This window comes from Saccostrea cucullata, unplaced genomic scaffold (assembly GCF_032062105.1).
Source record: "Saccostrea cucullata isolate Sc308-1 unplaced genomic scaffold, CSIRO_AGI_Scuc_v1 ctg564, whole genome shotgun sequence".
Taxonomy (NCBI): Eukaryota; Metazoa; Mollusca; class Bivalvia; order Ostreida; family Ostreidae; genus Saccostrea; species Saccostrea cuccullata.
Genome location: NW_026928294.1, coordinates 27,662 through 44,928, shown reverse-complemented (window position 1 = coordinate 44,928; position 17,267 = coordinate 27,662). Strand labels below are relative to the sequence as shown.

Here is a 17,267-nt window from a genome sequence, read left to right as displayed (position 1 = left end):
TCTAATTAACGAGATGCACAATCAAAATATCTAATTGAGTCAACAGTTTAATAACAACTTCTCTTTATATTCAAACAACCGAGAACAAGGAAATTAATTCACCGACAAGTAAGCACTTGCTACGTCAACAAAACAAAATGGCTGCGCCCATGTCAAACTTGTAAACATTTCTAATTTAATGAAAAATCTCTATACACAAGGTCCTTTTGAAGGAAAACTCAAATAGGTACGAATGAACAATGTATAAAAAGTATATTTACTTAAATAAAATAATTTAACACGATTTAAAATATGGAGAATTCATGAAGAATAGAATTTGTGTAGATCATAGATGGATTTCTGAAAAATGACTTCTGCATGTTGGTTTTATGACAAAGAGGCGTTTCAAAATAACAACTAGCATGTAAACAATGCCTATACCTGACAAACACTTAGTAAATAACGGAATTCTGACTATTTATTGCATACAAGTCCTTGTAGACCTACTGCTTTCATCTGACACTGTATTTATGTAATGAAGAATTGTTACAGTCACTGTGGAGTGTGGACCTAAAAGTAAAAAGATGAATCCTATGCATTATGTATTTAAAAGATACGTAATAAATATTTCCTTTTAAAGTAGATAACACATGTGTTCCTTACAATGGAACAGGAACTAGCAACTATCAATAGGATGTGTACCATACATGAAATATGTTTGATGGTGAAACTGTTAGGGCGAGCTCAGTTTTATTTTTTTGTAATAATTATTCAACAAATTTGTAACCTCTCAAATGTCTGTTTTATTGAAAGGAACATGACAAAATAAAATACTCTCTTATTTAGTAGACACTCATGGATCAGGATCGAGATTTTTAACTTCTCAGATTTTTTCAACAAAAATCTGCTATTTTTCCAGAAATACCAGAATGATTTAAGTGATGAAAATATGACAATATATTCAAAGTTGTTTCCTATTCTTTTGGTGTCAGCCTCTTGGTCAGATTCTCTGCCAGGTGTTTCTTGGTCACTATACCATTCTTATGTTTTCCTTGGAGGTTCCGGGACGGGGCCTGTCTTGTGATGTTAGTATGTGGTCTGTGTAGAGTTTGCTCGATCGCTTCAACCTTTGCTTTATTTATCTCTTCTTTGATCAAGGGTTTGTTTTGTTCTCTGCAACAGTTTGATATTGTTGATTTTGTCAGACTGTTAGATCTAGAGAATTTATTTTTGACATAGTTGATAAAAATGTCTGAATGTTTTTTTGTTGCTGTATCGGTCTTCTTTATTGTTTATGAGTATGACCCATACAAGAAGACCAGCTTAATATTGCTGTTGAACAAAACAGCAGCAGCAGTCACCTTAAAGTCATTTGATTTATAAAACATTTAGTCTTAAACATATGAAAGAGTAGATACAATTAGAATATTACTAAATAAGTATGTGCTTTTGAATCTGTTTCTTTTTTTCAGACATGTTGGTGTCAGAGCAGTAGTTGTTACTGTACATAATGAGTTGGTGGGACACGTCCAGTTTCTCCAGCTTTGCGACTCAGGCCTTGAAGAATGCCCAGAAAAAGATTGATAAAGTCCTTGACATTAGCGAGGAAGGGGGTGTGGAAGAAACTTCATCGGTATCAGGTAGAGTTTAAAAGGCTAGAGAATTTTACAGGTTAATTAACATCAATGATTAGAAATGCTGGTACTCCAGAAGTTAATGCATGTGAAACATGTATGCATGGTTATACTCAATATATTGATTGTTGACCATAGCCTTTCCACTGTAGGAAAGGTGTACATGTACTTTTATTCGGTGTTTAGTAAAATAAAACATGAATTGCAATATCTAGACTTCATCCAGGTTTAAAAGTAAGCTTTGATTGGTACATTCTTCAAAAGAAAAAAATCGAATATTGTTTTTAATTTTATGATGAACATTAAAACTTATTTACAGAAAACAAAGTTGCAAAGTCTACAGAAGAACCTAAAAAGGTAAAAGAGACAAGTTCATCGTGGTCTTCCTGGGGATCATTTTCTGTGGACAAAGGAAAGGATGAATCAGAAGAGGAAACAAGAAGTGCCTGGTCCATGCCATGGGGAATGGATACTAGTCTTACCAAGGCTAAAAAAGAGAAGTCACAACCGGATAAATCTGCCGAGGCTGCCTCATCATCTGTCAAACCTGCCGGACCGTCATCTAAAAGTAAGAAAGGAGCACTGAAATTAAAATCCAGTGTACAGAGCGAAAAGAGTGAAAACAAAGGAGAAGGAGAGACAGTGGAAGAAAAATCAAAGTCAGAGTCACAAAATGTGGGGATAGTAAAAGAAAGTGATTTATTAGAGACCACTGGAGACATTAAAGTTCAGGAAAAGGAAACTTGTGAAGATGTGAATAACAAAAAGGAGTTGAACATTGATACACTTAAACCAGTTATTGAGGAAAAAACTAACAGAGAAAAAGTAACAGATGTAGATATAGTTAATCAAGAAAGTGCTGAAATATCTATATTTTCTGAAGACAATAAACATTCCAGTTTAATAGAGTTAGAACGAGAGAGGTCTGGTAGTGAACCACCAATATCCAGTGCTTCTGAATCAGAGGAAGGATCTAGTGAATTAAAAGCTAGTAAACAGTCAGACACAGAAACTTCACAAAGCCATTCACAAGTAATTCATTCTGATTTCAAGGAAAAAACAGAAACTACTAAAGTGAAGGAAGAAGGGGAAGAGAGTATTGTGAAAGAAGACAATTTAGTGGAATGCATACCAGATTTGGAACAGAGGACAGTGGATGCGGCTACCAAGGAACGGATTCAAACAGTGGAAAGTCAACAGGAAGTAGAGAGTCAACAGGAAATAGAAACTAAACAGGAAGTGGAGAGTAAACAGGAAGTAGAGAGTAAACAGGAAGTGGAGTATAAACAGGAAGTGGAAGAAACCCAAACCAAAGAAGTGGAAGATGAAGAAATGAAAGAAAAAGTGGACAAAGACACTGTAGTTGGAGAAGAAGGCACAGTCATTTGTGATAAAGAAAGTGATGTTAATATTCCAATTGGTTTGGATTCTTTAGGCGAAGAAAATAGATCTCAACCAATGGACATTCCATCAAATAGTCCAGGTCCAGAGTTTGATCAAGAGAGGCTTTCTGGTTTACCTCTGAGTCCTTCAACAGCGAGTTCTCTTGGAGGAACAGACTCAGACACAAATAAATTAGACAGTAGTTTAGACACTTATACGTCAGATGAAACAGTCATTGAAAAGAGTTCAACAAAGATGACAAAGTCTGATGAAAGCATACCAGAAGATTACATTCCAGAAAATGTCCCTGACCCAGAATCACCCAAGAATCAAGATGTTGAATCCTCAGAAAACATGGCAGAAATTTCCCCCAGTAGTTCCTATGTTAAATGTATGATTGAAGATGCCATGGATGACAGTGCCAAAATGGAGGATAATGGAAGCGACACACCGTCAAAGTCCGAGTGTTCTCGCAGCACGGGGGGCCACGACTCAGGGGACGAGATATCCACGACGACGTCTTCCGACATAGAAATCATATCACACGTATCAACTCCCACTTCTAATGGTGATGGGTCTAAAATGGTGGACTTATCTCCCCTGAAGATATCCCTCCAGAAAACGGCACGGAGGGGGAGCAGCCCCACCCACAGGAGATCTGACAGTCAGTCCAGCTCCAGCACCCACAGCAGGGAGGGGCAGTTTGAACAGCTCAGCCCAGGGAGGGATTACCAAGATGAAGATGACCACAGGGGAAACCAGCACATGCATGAAGGTGAGGCATCATCTCAAATGAAATGATCTATTTCCATAGATTGACAGATTTTGTCGAATGTTATTGAAATCTAATTCCTTTACTGGCTCAGTAAAAGATCTTAAGGTTTCTTTGGGAGGGGAGTGATTAGAGAATATGATTTTAAAAAGATGGAGATTTGATAGAAATTTCATATTTATTGTTTTTGTAGGAGGAAAACATGATCTGTTTCCACTAAGTGAACATTTTGAAAATGATCAGCAGCAGAAGCTCATAAAGGTAATATTGTGTTCCTGTCCAGTTCTTGCTTTTCACCAGGAACAAGCAGTAACATTGGACATGCATACATTGCTTGTTGTTATGAGCATGTTCGGAATTGATAATATTGCCAGCTGTTTGCTTAGTATACTAACAATTGGTTTTAGCTTTTTATCATTATTTCAACGACATTTTAATTTGAAAGTATTTATTAAATTTCTAGGGATACTCTGCATGACACAAATACAATATCTCTTGTGAAATGTGATTGAACATTTTAAAGTTTTCTTGTTAAGCATGTAAAGCCAGTTCATGTTCGTTGTTTTAAAAAGTCATTTCTGCATGATAAGTAAATAAAATATGATTTATTTCAAATGCCTGTGAACGAATGTATACAGAACAGTTTGGGTTTATCGAGTAGTGGGCCAAAAACATTAATAACTATTTTTGAGGTGTGGTTAACTAAACTGTATTGTCAATGTGTGAATATTTGAAAAATAACATTAGAGCAGAATATCGCAGACTGGTTACCTGGTGCTGGATTAGCCAATAGGAAGTATTTATAAGACGCTGTATGTTTTAGTTACAGACCGTCCCTGAGAATACGGACACCGCAAACAGTGATGTAGTTTACCAGCAGGTCAGGGTTTGTGTAGGGGTCAAAGGTCAAACAACATCTACATTAGGGACCTTCTCAGGACTCATTACATATAGCTGCATTTATAAAATCTTTTTGCCAAATTTTTTTTGTTGAGATTTTCTTTTGACTATGAACTACATGTACGAGTATTTAACAATTTTGTTCATTACGGCAATATCATGAAAAACATGGGGGTTTGGTGTAAATTAAAAAAAAAAAGTTTTTTATAAAAAAAATCTATTACTTTCAAACCACCATTAATAAAGTGCTGAAGTGTAAACTGAAAGAGGAAAAGCTGGCTATTATACGGAACAAAAACAGGGGTATTATATAAACATTCACCCCTTAATTGACTCCTGAGCAGGTCACATCTAGATGTTGTTTGATGTTGGTGTGTGCTACAGCTTTCAGTGTCTCGTGGGGTATTTGCACTAACACTATCTGTTGAATGTTTACATTATCATTTCATTTTCACTCTTTTTTTTTTCAATTAAGCTTACAAGAAAGTACCAAAGACGTAAATGGACAAATTGGTGGAGCAGAATTTAAAAAATATATTACAAAAATTGCCATGCGTAGAAAATTTATGAATTCAGCCTTCTCTGAACAATTTTTGAAATTATGCCATAAACATGTAGATAGCGGAAAAATATGAGTTCACTTGACACTACCTGTAATTATTAATAAATGAGCATTAATCATTGGTCTTCATCTACATCAAGCACATGCAGCATTCATCATAATTTTTTTTTTAGCTTGCCTCATCAAAGTTTCAGTTCTGTAATCCTAGTTAATGTAGTAGTATGTGACTACAGTCAAAATCTGGTGCAGACCATTCTTAGCTTGTTTAAACAGGATTTAAACTTGAACTGCTTAGAGCTGGTGCAGTTTGAAGTACACGGTACATGTATTTAGACTTTTATTGCTCTGTGTGAAACTCACTAGAACAACACTAGGAATAGTCTTGATTAGCCTTAGAGTCCATTACCAGTAATATTCTAAATAAATGCAAGGATTAACATTCTTTGAAATTTGTCAGTTCAGGGAAAATATTACCATAGTCTTGACTCCAAGAACATGTACTCTGTTGAGTGTTCTTTACTCAACCAAGCATAGCTGGTTTCCAATGTTTTAGATATTGCACACCATTTTTAATTTCTAGTGTATTATCTCCACGTAAAAGTCTTTGGAAAACCCGAAGGCTTACCAAAGTAAGGATGTATTGCAGATAAGGGGATGCTAAGTAACAGTTTAACTTTGAATACTGGTCCATATCTCTCTCACAATGATAAACTAGCTAATACACAGCATCACTTATAGATTACAATCATTGAGGTGAGCTATGGTCATAAATGTTTCTTTTTTCATCCATCATTGGGTTTCTTCATTTGGGTTCCCTTCCTTATGACTGTATGTGTTTAGTCTTTTTTCTTTTTCATTTCTGGTAGTAATAACAAAGTTATCAGGCATTTTAACTTGTATAAAGATAAACAGGCATGTTATTTCTCATTTAAGAAATTCTGGCGTATAATTCTCCAACAGTTTCTAAGCAGAGGTATTCCAGGAACTTGCTTATATTCTATCTCTGTGACATTAATGCTTCATTTTCCTTGATTCAATATAGAGGATTTCAGAATAATGAAAACAGAAAATAACTGCACCTATGCTTCAACCAGCATGCAATGTATTCGGGTTTTGTTTTAAAGAACTAAAACTTACATTAATACAATACACTGGGTAGATTTGTATAATTTACAATAATGACATTTATTTTGTATGCATTTTCAGAAAATTGCAGAGCTGACAGAAATTTTACAAGCCAGAGAAAGTAAACTGGTCCAGATGAGTAAAGAAAACAATGACTTGATGGAGACCAGTAATATCCTACGCAAGTATGTCACAACACACACACATCCACACACAGAGACATTTATTTATTGTCAACATGTAAAGTACAATTAATAATTACGGGTAAAAAAATAAGTTGTATGCCATTAGCATTTTGAAGATTCAAGATACAAAATTTTTGTTAATTAAATAAGATGCAGTAATTTTGATGCTTATTTGAGCATTTCTGTCTACAGTCAAATTCAGCAGTTAGAGGAATTAAAGGAAGCAGAATCAGAAGATGTTAACAACGTCACATCAGAATTCACAAAGAGGCTGTCGGAGGCGGAGAAAAAAATAAACCAGGTCATACGGGTAGGTACACTGGCAGCTGAGAAGGACACAGTGTACAGCTGGCATCTTTTTTATGCAGCCATGTCTTGACAGAACACAGCTTTCAAACAAATACTGGTACATCAAAGAATTTGTACCAGGTGGTTCTTGTTTCATGATGCATAGCATTTAGATAAGACAAAATGTGTATTTTCCACACAGTGATTTTCCACATTAATACTTCTAGTAAGTTCATATACTGAATACGACCGCACATATTCTTTTTAAATTACAGGAAAAAGAAACCATGAAGAAACAACTTCAAGACACTCAAGATGAGTTAGCAAAAAAGTAAGCTACCAACTCCACAGAATTTTATACATTTATAAGATTTTACAGCTATTGCCTAACACAGGAATAAGTGCATTTTAATTACCTTTTTGATGGAAACAAAGTACTAAATCTGTTAATTTAATTTTTACTTTGTTACAGAACGAAAGTAAATTCCAATCAGATTCAGGAGAAGGATCAACAAGTTAAAGAACTCCTACAGGAAGGTAGGGAACTCATAAAATCTTATCAGTCAGGGTAATGTACATAAGTATACATCACAAACAGTGTTTGAATAGAAAAAAAGTGGTAGTTTTATAAATCCCTTGCTAAAATTGGCATTATTATTACAGGAGAAAAGCTTTCTAAACAACAGCTACAGAGTAATAACATCATTAAGAAGCTGAGGGCTAAAGAGAAAGAAAATGATTCTCTCATCACTTCTCAAAAGTAAGTCCACCATAAGAAATAATCCCAGCATTACTTCTCATAAGTAAGTCCACCATAGCAAGGCCTGCTGGGAAAAATGACTCCCTCATTACTTCTCAAAAGTAAGTATACCAAGTGCTTTGAAAAAATAACTCCTTCAAACCTCTCAAAATTCAGTCTACCATAGCAAGGTGTACTTAGAAATGACTCCTTCATTCATGCTTCTCAAAAGTAAGTCCACCTTAAGGCTTTTGGGAAAACTGTCACCAAGATATACATCATATTCTGCCTGTGGCTACATCCCCAGATAAACTGAACTATGTATTAGTTCTTCTGAACCAATCTCACTCCCATCAAAATGAACATCTCTTAGACTCCTTTGTCTGTATTTTGTTTACTTTTGCATAATTTTAGAATTTCTTTGAAAGTATACCGCTAATCTTTGTGATATTTGAATTGTGTTGTGACAAACCTGTAAAGAGATATTGTTCAATAAATGTATCGTCCATCACTGAGAATGATGCAGGATCAGAATCAAATACTGTCCATATAAGATGAAATTAATTTAATCGTTTGCCAACTGTTCTTACAATTGACATGTGAAAACTGAACCAGAAGTTTTAGTTAAATGTACTTGTATTTACCAGAAATTATTGTAGAATTTTAATTACATGTGGTTACCAGATATTCTTTTAAAAGTTTTAGTTACGAGTGATTACTGGATGTTATTTGAGTTCTGTCTAATTACAGGAAAAAGCTGGAGGATCAGAAGACAGAATTAGAACACCTGCGTAAGGTGTGTGAGGTCAAGGACGATTTAGAGAAGAAACAGACAGGTGAATAGTCTTCTCCTAGAAGGGGTGAAAAATCTGGCATGAAAGTCAAATATTGAATGATTTTGTTATTCAGCATTTAAAATGTAACATTTTCAGAGAAATATGTGTATATATGATGTTCAAAGTATTGGTAAACATTTTTATAACCCTAAGTCTTATTTCAGAGGCCATCAATCAGTTGAATACAGCTGTACAAAAACAAGAGAGAGAAAAATCCAAACTCAAGGTGAATACACATAGAGAAATATTGTAAACATGGAAAGCAAGTGGGTGATTTAAACTAAGTATGCAAGTCAGAAGAAATATCTGTTGTCTCCTCTCTACCTATTTGTTTTTTAAATTCAAGTGTAATGACACTGATTTTTTAAATTTCTGATGCATTATGCTGACTACATTTTCTGACATTGATGGTTTACAGCATCTGACATTGACATGGTTTCTTGTTCTAGATTTCCCTATGATTTTAAATAGATTTACATAATCCATTCTTATTACAACAGAGTGACCTAGAAGATGCTCAGGAGAGAGTGCGAGGACTGCAGACAGCCCTGGACAACTCCTACAAGTAAACTCATTCTTATTTCAAAACACTTTTCAAAAACTACATACATGTAAAGTATGTATTTGTAAGTTCCCAAACTTCCATTCATTTGAATTTACGAATGTGACAGAGAATGTCATAACTCAGTATGTTGAATTTTTCCTGTGATTGTTTTTTGATGTTTTCTGTGACATGTTTTGGTTTGTGATTTTAGGGAGATAATTTCCTGTGATTGTTTTTTTTTATGCTTTCTCTCTGTGACATTTATTTGTTTGTGTTTACAGGGAGATAGCAGAGTTACACCGCTCTAGTGCGGCTCAGGACAGCAAAGCTGCCGAGACTGCACTGAGTCTTGAGATGCAGGTCAGAGAGGAACTGAAATCTCAGCTCGAGCAGGAACGCAAGAGTAACCAGCAGGAGAAAGAAGCGCTGATCAATCAAGTATGGTCACACATCAGAAGACTGTTATGCAAAAATTATCCCACGTTTCCAACTATCGTTGATGTCCCTGCAATACTCCACTACTTAGACAGTGATTCCTTATATTTCCATTTCATTGTGAAATAAAATTGTAAATTTATACTTTAACAATATTGTGTAATAGGTTTAAGTTATACAAGGCCTCCCATATCAATTTCAATTGTCCCTGCCTACTGTTGTCAAAGTCAAAGACAACGGCACGAGATTTACAAGCATATAAGGCCTCCTTAGCTCCTGACCTTTTGCTGGGCGAAATTTACATTCCAGTAGATTGATCAAGAAATCAACTTCCCTTACTTTCAAAGAGTTATAAGAGAGAAAACAAATAGAAATGGAAATATTTACAAATTAACCCTTTTGTTGGAAGCCGACGTACATGTATGTGATATTGGTTTTACAGATAGAGGACCTGAGAATGACAGTGTCTAGAATGGAGAAGGAACACAACAGGAGGGAGGACATGTTACGACAAGAAATCTCAGATCTACAGCGGGTAAAATACTCTTTATTTATCTAATATAAGACATGTTACGACAGGAAATCTCAGATCTACAGAGGGTGATGCTATACTCTTTATTTATCTTATATAAGACGTGTTACGACAGGAAATCTCCGATCTACAGAGGGTAATGCTATACTCTTAATTTATCTTATATAAGACATGTTACGACAGGAAATCTCCGATCTACAGAGGGTAATGCTATACTCTTAATTTATCTTATATAAGACATGCTACGACAAGAAATCTCCGATCTACAGAGGGTAATGCTATACTCTTAATTTATCTAATATAAGACATGCTACGACAAGAAATCTCCGATCTACAGAGGGTAATGCTATACTCTTTATTTATCTAATATAAGACATGCTACGACAAGAAATCTCCGATCTACAGAGGGTAATGCTATACTCTTAATTTATCTAATATAAGACATGCTACGACAAGAAATCTCCGATTTACAGAGGGTAATGCTATACTCTTTATTTATCTAATATAAGACAGGAAAACTCCAATATACAGCTGGTAATCTTCTTCGTTAACCTAAATCACAATATTTTTACATTGTCATCAGTAAATTGAAGATGATGGAGACTTCTTCAATTGTTTATGGATCAATTTCTTTGATTTTTTATGCAAACTTGTCTGATTTTGAGATGTATACAATATAGAATGTACTTCCAGCATTTACAAGAAGACGAAGCGAGAAATCAGGACCTCACTCAGAATGTCACGTCTGGTAAGACAATATGGCCATCATGTACTAAGGACTCATACTCTAATAGACATTTATATCAATTACAATGGCTAAGAAAACTAAACACACCTTTATGTATGTGTGAGATATATCTGTGAATTTTGAGCTGTTATTTTTTTCAGCCACTCGCCCCCTGCTGAGACAGATAGAGAATCTTCAGTCTACATATGCTGCTCAGTCACTTTCTTGGGAAAAATTAGAAAAGAATCTCTCTGACAGGCTAGGTATGGGTTGTTATTTGTAACAGACTCTAAATTCCTTTTTTCATAAATGAGTACTTGATATCTTGAAATGACTCATAGACATTAGTTTGCAAGAAAAGAAATTTCTGAGTATACTGATGATCAAGAGTTGATAAATTATTTCAGAAAATGTCAAATAAGAGCAAGTTGTATTGCGGATGATGTTTCTTTCAAATTACAACATAAAAATTCCTTGCATATATTTGGTAATCTACAATATTATATTTTGTAACAGCACACATGATGTAGCATTATGTGATATCTGTACAAGATTTACCTCTCACCAATTAGAATCATTAAACAATTTTGTGTAATATACAATTTTGAACTTGAAATTTATTTAAAAATTGTTGTTTTTAGTGGAAAATCAGACCCAGCTGGCGATGGTGACAGATAAGGAGAGGTCAGCAAATGAGAAAGTGATGGAGTTCTCTACTCAAGTCGCCTCGCTAGAGTCTCAGAATAGTCGACTGAGACAGGAGAAGGCTCAACAAACGGCTCAAACTGAAATGTTAAAGACCCGAGTACAGGTGCTAGAGGATGCCAAACACAGGTAAATATTGTGAGATAAAGCTGAACAAATGGCTCAGACGGAGATGTTAAAGACTCGAGTCCAGGTGTTAGAAGACACCAAACACAGGTATATATTGTGAGATAAAACTCAACACTCAGACTGAGATGTTAAATACTTGAGTCCAAGTGTCAGAGGATGCCAAACACAGGTAAATATTGTGAGATACAGCTCAACAGACACCTGAGACATAGATTGCAAGAAAATGAATTTCTGAGATAAAACTCAACAAATGGCTCAGAGACTGAGATATTAAAGACCCGAGTCCAGATGATAGAGGATGCCAAACACAGGTAAATATTGTGAGATAAAACTCAACAAATGGCCCAGACTGATATGTTCAAGACTCAAGCACAGGTGCTAGAGGATGCCAAACACAGGTAAATATTGTGAGATAAATCATGAAACTCAACAAACGACTCAAAACGAGATGTTAAAGACTTGAGTCCAGGTGCTGAGGATGCCAAACACAGGTAAATATTGTGAGATAAAGCTCAACCGACAGCTCAGACTGAGATGTTAAAGACTCGAGTACAGGTGTTAGAGGACGCCAAACACAGGTAAATATTGTGAGATAAAGCTCAACAAACGGCTCAAACTGAGATGTTAAAGAATCAAGTCCAGGTGCTACAGGACGCCAAACACAGGTAAATATTGCGAGATAAAGCTCAACAAACAGCTCAGACTGAGATGTTAAAGACCCGAGTACAGGTGTAAGAGGATGCCAAACACAGGTAAATATTGCGAGATAAAGCTTAACAAACAGCTCAGACTGAGATTTTAAACTTAAAGACTCGAGTACAGGTGTTAGGTTGTATGTAGGCCTTTCAACTGCCACTAGGGGTCGGTGTTATGAACAATAACTCACTGCTGAAACTTGTTTAGAGCAGGCTCGGGGTATTTAACTGTTTACACGCAAGGCAGTTTTTAGCATTTCCCAAGTGTTTCTTTGCTCTCAGTAGAATCCAGTGGTTTTAAAATTTAGCTCCATTCTTAAACTTATTTACTGTATAGTTGCGGACACTGGTTTACTGATTATAATTAAAATTTTTAATTAAAATAAAAAGTGAAATCTACCCTTCTTCTCAGTTCTAACCTATTTAAATTTTTATACTCGGTCGTTCCCCTTCGTGCTTAGTAACACAAATAAGATGATCAATTGTTGCATTTACTTGTAAAAAGATATATATATACACAGGAAGCAAAAAAGCGCGAACACAAAAAACATGACATTAAATTTTCTTCTTCGTAATAATTGTCAAAGAGAGTTAAAACTATTGAATATAGTCTGTTCCCCATTCATTTGACCCTGTTATTTCAGGTAGAGTGAAGGCATTCTCTTTCTCTTGGTCAAAACTTTTTGTGTACAAAACAATGTAAGGAACCCTTTTGTGTATATAACAATGTCAGTGCTGAAGCAGCCTATATGTCATTCCTATATACGATAACTCATAAATCGGCACTAAGTTGGTCATTTTTCACACCTGAGATACCTGTCCTTAAACACAACATCGGAAAAGTCAATTATAAATGATTAAACTTTTTAATGATGTGATTAAAAGTATGCATAAGTTATTATCTTTTTTGATAATTTTTTGTACCTATAAATTTATCTATACAATGTTTTTTACCATATGTGCAACTTGAAAAATTAGTTGAAAGGCCTATTGTATGTTGTTTAATGTCCTGCTTGAGAATTTTTCACTATTTCACATTAAGTTTAGCTAAGATTAATGATTTTTTCTCTGCAGTGAAATGGTTCAGATTGAGGCTGTTAAACAACAGATGTCCCAGGAACTGTCTGACATCCGCAAAGAAAAGGTACGGCCAGTACAGATATTATTAACATGTCACCATATTGTCAGGTAAAATAAAAAGTGAAACAATTTTAAAAGTTAAATCAGAGAACAATCATTGCCCACATTTTTCACTGTCATTTTTATTTGTATAAAATATTAAGTTTAAAGTTAAACGTGCTATAACTTGCGTCAGTTTAAATATGGTGGGAAATTTATATACTTTGTTTACCAATAAAAGTTCGGAAAATACTGTAAATTACACCATTAAAAATGAATACATCATAAGGATGTCAAATTTTAATATATAAATATAGCCCTTTGATGAGGTCAATCCATAGATATATATATATCGACTTCACAGAAAAGCATATCGACCGAGCAGGAAGTGCGAGGTCGATATGCGTTTCTGTGAAGTTGATTCATGTATGGATTGAACGAATTAAAGGGCTACATTTGTTATATTATTTTTTACAGAGATTGACAAAACAAATTATGAAAATAATGGGGAAAAGTTTTCTCTCTTTAACACTTAGAGAGTAGAGATCAAAATAAATTACGCTGTTTAATGTAAATGTGTTTCCTTTATATCGATGGAGTAATTTAGAGGATTTACTTATTCAAAATACTTCATTTATTTGATTATGTTTTGTTTCAATATTTGACACACATATCCAATATGTTTTAATATGAAGTAGATCTTATTCAATGCATTGTTTCGTCTCATCAAATACAGAAAATTGAAAAAAATTAGTAGAAGTTGAAATAAATTTTTTTTCTAGAAACATTAAGTCATACACTGTATTGGCTACGATTGAAATCAGTACTATTTTGTTTCACAGAAATTATCTCCATTTTAAGAAACCTCAAGTCGATATGCTTTTCAAATTCTATAAATAGTAACTCAAGTCTTTATGCTGTTATATACTTAATCATGTGATCAAGCTTGAGCCAATCAGAGAGCTTGGAATAAATGATAAAAATAATATTTATTTATAATCCTGCAAGGAAAGTAATGCCTCTTTTTGAATACATTCATCACATGATGCTATAGCTACTTTTAAATTGATAAACAGAGATTGTGTCAAGAAAATAAGGTAGGCCGTTTGGGATACAAAAACTTTTGACTTGAATGGCAAACGTCTACTCTTAAAGATACGTATCTTTTAATGTAACCAGTATCAATCAACTACTCTGCCATGACACATATAAACCTTTATTATTGATAATCATAGTCAAAATGCAACGTACCTCGTTGTGTATGATTTCCCAAGGACATGCATGTCTATATATACTGTTTACGCACTTCCCTCATCAATATTCATGAAAAGACTGAATTCTTAATTACAGATATTGATTAAGTCTTTAATAAATACAATAAATTTTTTTAGGAAAATTTTGTGGAAAGTAAAATTTTTCATTGTATTTCATGTGTCTCAAAGCATTTAAACATTTGTTTCACACAAAAATCAGCATTTAAATAGTGTGTATATCTTTAATAAATTTTCACCTATAAAAACCAGCTTGAGATGAACATTTTTTTATTTCACTACATACATTATTTCTATACATTGTTATAGGTATTCCTGGAGACACAACTGGACATGGAGAAAAATAAAGTGGAGCAAGAGAGGAAGAAACTGAACCTGGCTCAGGAACAAATCTCACAAATGGTACCATACCTCTCAATCTCATTCTTAAGTGATGTAACTCACAAAATTTATGTCCTGTAGAAATGATTATCACCTTTCTAGAAAATTTTAGTCTGTACATCACACAATTTCAACCAAAAAAATCAGGTTTTTATGAGCCAGCGGCGAGATTCTTGTGTAAAGTGTTGATCTATACAATGTGAATGTGTTTGTAGGAGAAGGACCTCCAGCGGCCCCAGTCCCGGGGGTCAGTCTCCCCCCTGTCTGTGTCCAGATCGGAGAGTGTGGCCGGGGACCAGGGGTCCATGTCTATATCCTTCTCACAGGTAACCAGCGTAAAATACATGTAGGGTCACTCACCTATAAGTCATCTGCCTATAATTTGGTTGTATTTTTTGAGCTTATATTAGAAGGATTGACCCTATATAAAATACTCATCTTTTTATAACTTGCCTATAAGTTGGACAAAGAGTTTTGGACCAAAGATTAACTCCCCAAAAACCGACTATGGGCAAGTTTATACATGTAGGGTAATCAAATTTGAAAGATCAAGGTTCCTTTAAGTATTACTTATATTATTTTTTTAGGACGATTTGGAGAGAAGTTTGGTGATGTCTCCTGTGTCTAGTAGATCTACTTTATATGAGAGTATACGACAAGGGGGCGGGGCTGCAAACTTGATTGACAGCCTTCAGTCACAGCTAAAACAGAGAGATGGGGAAATTTTCCAATTAAAAGTAAGTTTGTCAAACAATATATTAATACAAGCTAATTCAGAGAATTCGTGTCATTAGGGAAAAAGTATTTTCCCCCTGACTGAATTTGTAGAATTATTAAAAGTATACATGTATACTGAAGCAAATAAAATACATGTATGTCAATATGCATATAAAGATTTGATTGCTTATAAGGTAATAGAAGATTCTTTTTATATGGAATATTTATCAACTGTAATGATGATTTTATAACCTCTTAAATTTTTCATTTCACATGCTGAATACTATCATTTAGTAAAAAAAAAAAAAAGAAAAGTATTTAAAAAAAAAAAAAAAAGGATCGATCGAGATTTGATCCCGGGACCTTTCACATGTGAAACGAGAGACATACCACTAGACCACGGAATCGCTTTACATTAGAAGAAGTATATGCAGAACAGAAGTCACATACATGTATATATTCATGTTCGGTATTCTCAAAATTTTACACAATCGATGGTGTTTGATTTATTTAGCCTTTATTAAACAGTTTTAATAGATGTAATAAAAACATGAAGTCCGCCGCCGAGAACCTGTTTATACGCAATAACTCTCCTCATGCCCCTGTGCTAAAAATAGCAAGATGTTATACTATAAATACTAATAAAACAAACGGGGCGGGGCACTTTGAGAGAGTCGAGAGAGGTCCTTGGGAGTTACCTCTCAATCTCATTCTCAAGTGATGGAACTCACAAAATTGGTATAAAATTATATTGCATAAGAAAATTTTATCTTCTTGAAATATCAACCAAAAATGATAGTGTTACACACAGACAGAATGTATAAATATACTACAATGTACCTTGAACTTTGACCTTTTGACCTAAAAATCAATAGGGGTCTTCATTAGGCCACAGGGAGTTGTTATGTAAAATTTCATTGCGATAGCTCAAATGGTTCTAGAGATATCATGTGGAAACGAAAGTGTTATAACAGACAGAATTTGCTTATTTATGACCTTGACCTTTGACCTTTTGACCTCAAAATCAATAGGGGTCTTCTTTAGTCCATAGGGAGTTGTTATGCTAAATTTCATTGCAAAAGCTCAAAGGGTTCTTATATTATTTTTTATCATGTGGAAACGAAAGCGTTACAGACAGACAGAAAGACGGACGGATGGACAGACGGACGGACGGACAAACCCAAATTAATATCCCCCACTTTTCAAGCAGGGGGCAAAAACAGATCATAAAATATTTTAAAATGAATAACAACTCATGCATATTTTAGTAATTAAAATGTTTATTACACTTTATGTGCATGTTTTATTTGATCTTTCATTTACTATTGTTATTGATTTACAAATTCCTTAAGATAAGATGTATATACTTGATTTAGTTTTGTTGTCTATATGTGAGTTATTTATATGGTTTAGAGTGATATCCAGCAACTGGAGAGAACACGGGAGTCCATGGCTCGAGAACTAGTCAATCTAACAAATCAGAATGAAGAAATTCATGAGAAGATTGAAGAGTTACCACAACTCAAAAAACAGCTTGAGGTAAACAAAGGACTTAGATTTAAAAGAACATTCACTGTAAGATTACTCTAAATTTATTGACAGAAATGAC

The 17,267-nt window shown here is 34.4% G+C and overlaps 1 protein-coding gene across 1 annotated transcript; it reads left to right on the top strand.

Annotated features, from left to right (window-relative positions):
- Positions 1 to 110: 110 nt before the first annotated feature.
- On the top strand, positions 111 to 17,266 carry LOC134277085 (TATA element modulatory factor-like). Its single transcript, XM_062759358.1, has 25 exons — positions 111 to 226; positions 1,452 to 1,619; positions 1,933 to 3,771; positions 3,962 to 4,029; positions 4,592 to 4,648; positions 6,437 to 6,540; positions 6,733 to 6,850; positions 7,104 to 7,159; positions 7,301 to 7,365; positions 7,492 to 7,588; positions 8,318 to 8,403; positions 8,568 to 8,629; positions 8,904 to 8,968; positions 9,229 to 9,385; positions 9,825 to 9,917; positions 10,608 to 10,662; positions 10,803 to 10,904; positions 11,283 to 11,452; positions 12,031 to 12,053; positions 13,245 to 13,314; positions 14,870 to 14,962; positions 15,157 to 15,267; positions 15,529 to 15,678; positions 17,072 to 17,197; positions 17,261 to 17,266. Exons 2-25 carry the CDS (start codon positions 1,490 to 1,492, stop codon positions 17,264 to 17,266), a joined length of 3,903 nt encoding a protein of 1,300 aa, XP_062615342.1. The 5' UTR covers positions 111 to 226; positions 1,452 to 1,489.
- The last annotated feature ends 1 nt before the right edge of the window (position 17,267 follows it).

Bases quoted from the DNA above. Each gene is read 5' to 3' on its own strand.
- LOC134277085 (XM_062759358.1), top strand. From the start codon at position 1,490: ATGAGTTGGTGGGACACGTCCAGTTTCTCCAGCTTTGCGACTCAGGCC. The intron at 3,772-3,961 runs GTGAGGCATCAT...TTGTTTTTGTAG, and splicing joins AAACCAGCACATGCATGAAG to GAGGAAAACATGATCTGTTT. The intron at 13,315-14,869 runs GTACGGCCAGTA...ACATTGTTATAG, and splicing joins CTGACATCCGCAAAGAAAAG to GTATTCCTGGAGACACAACT.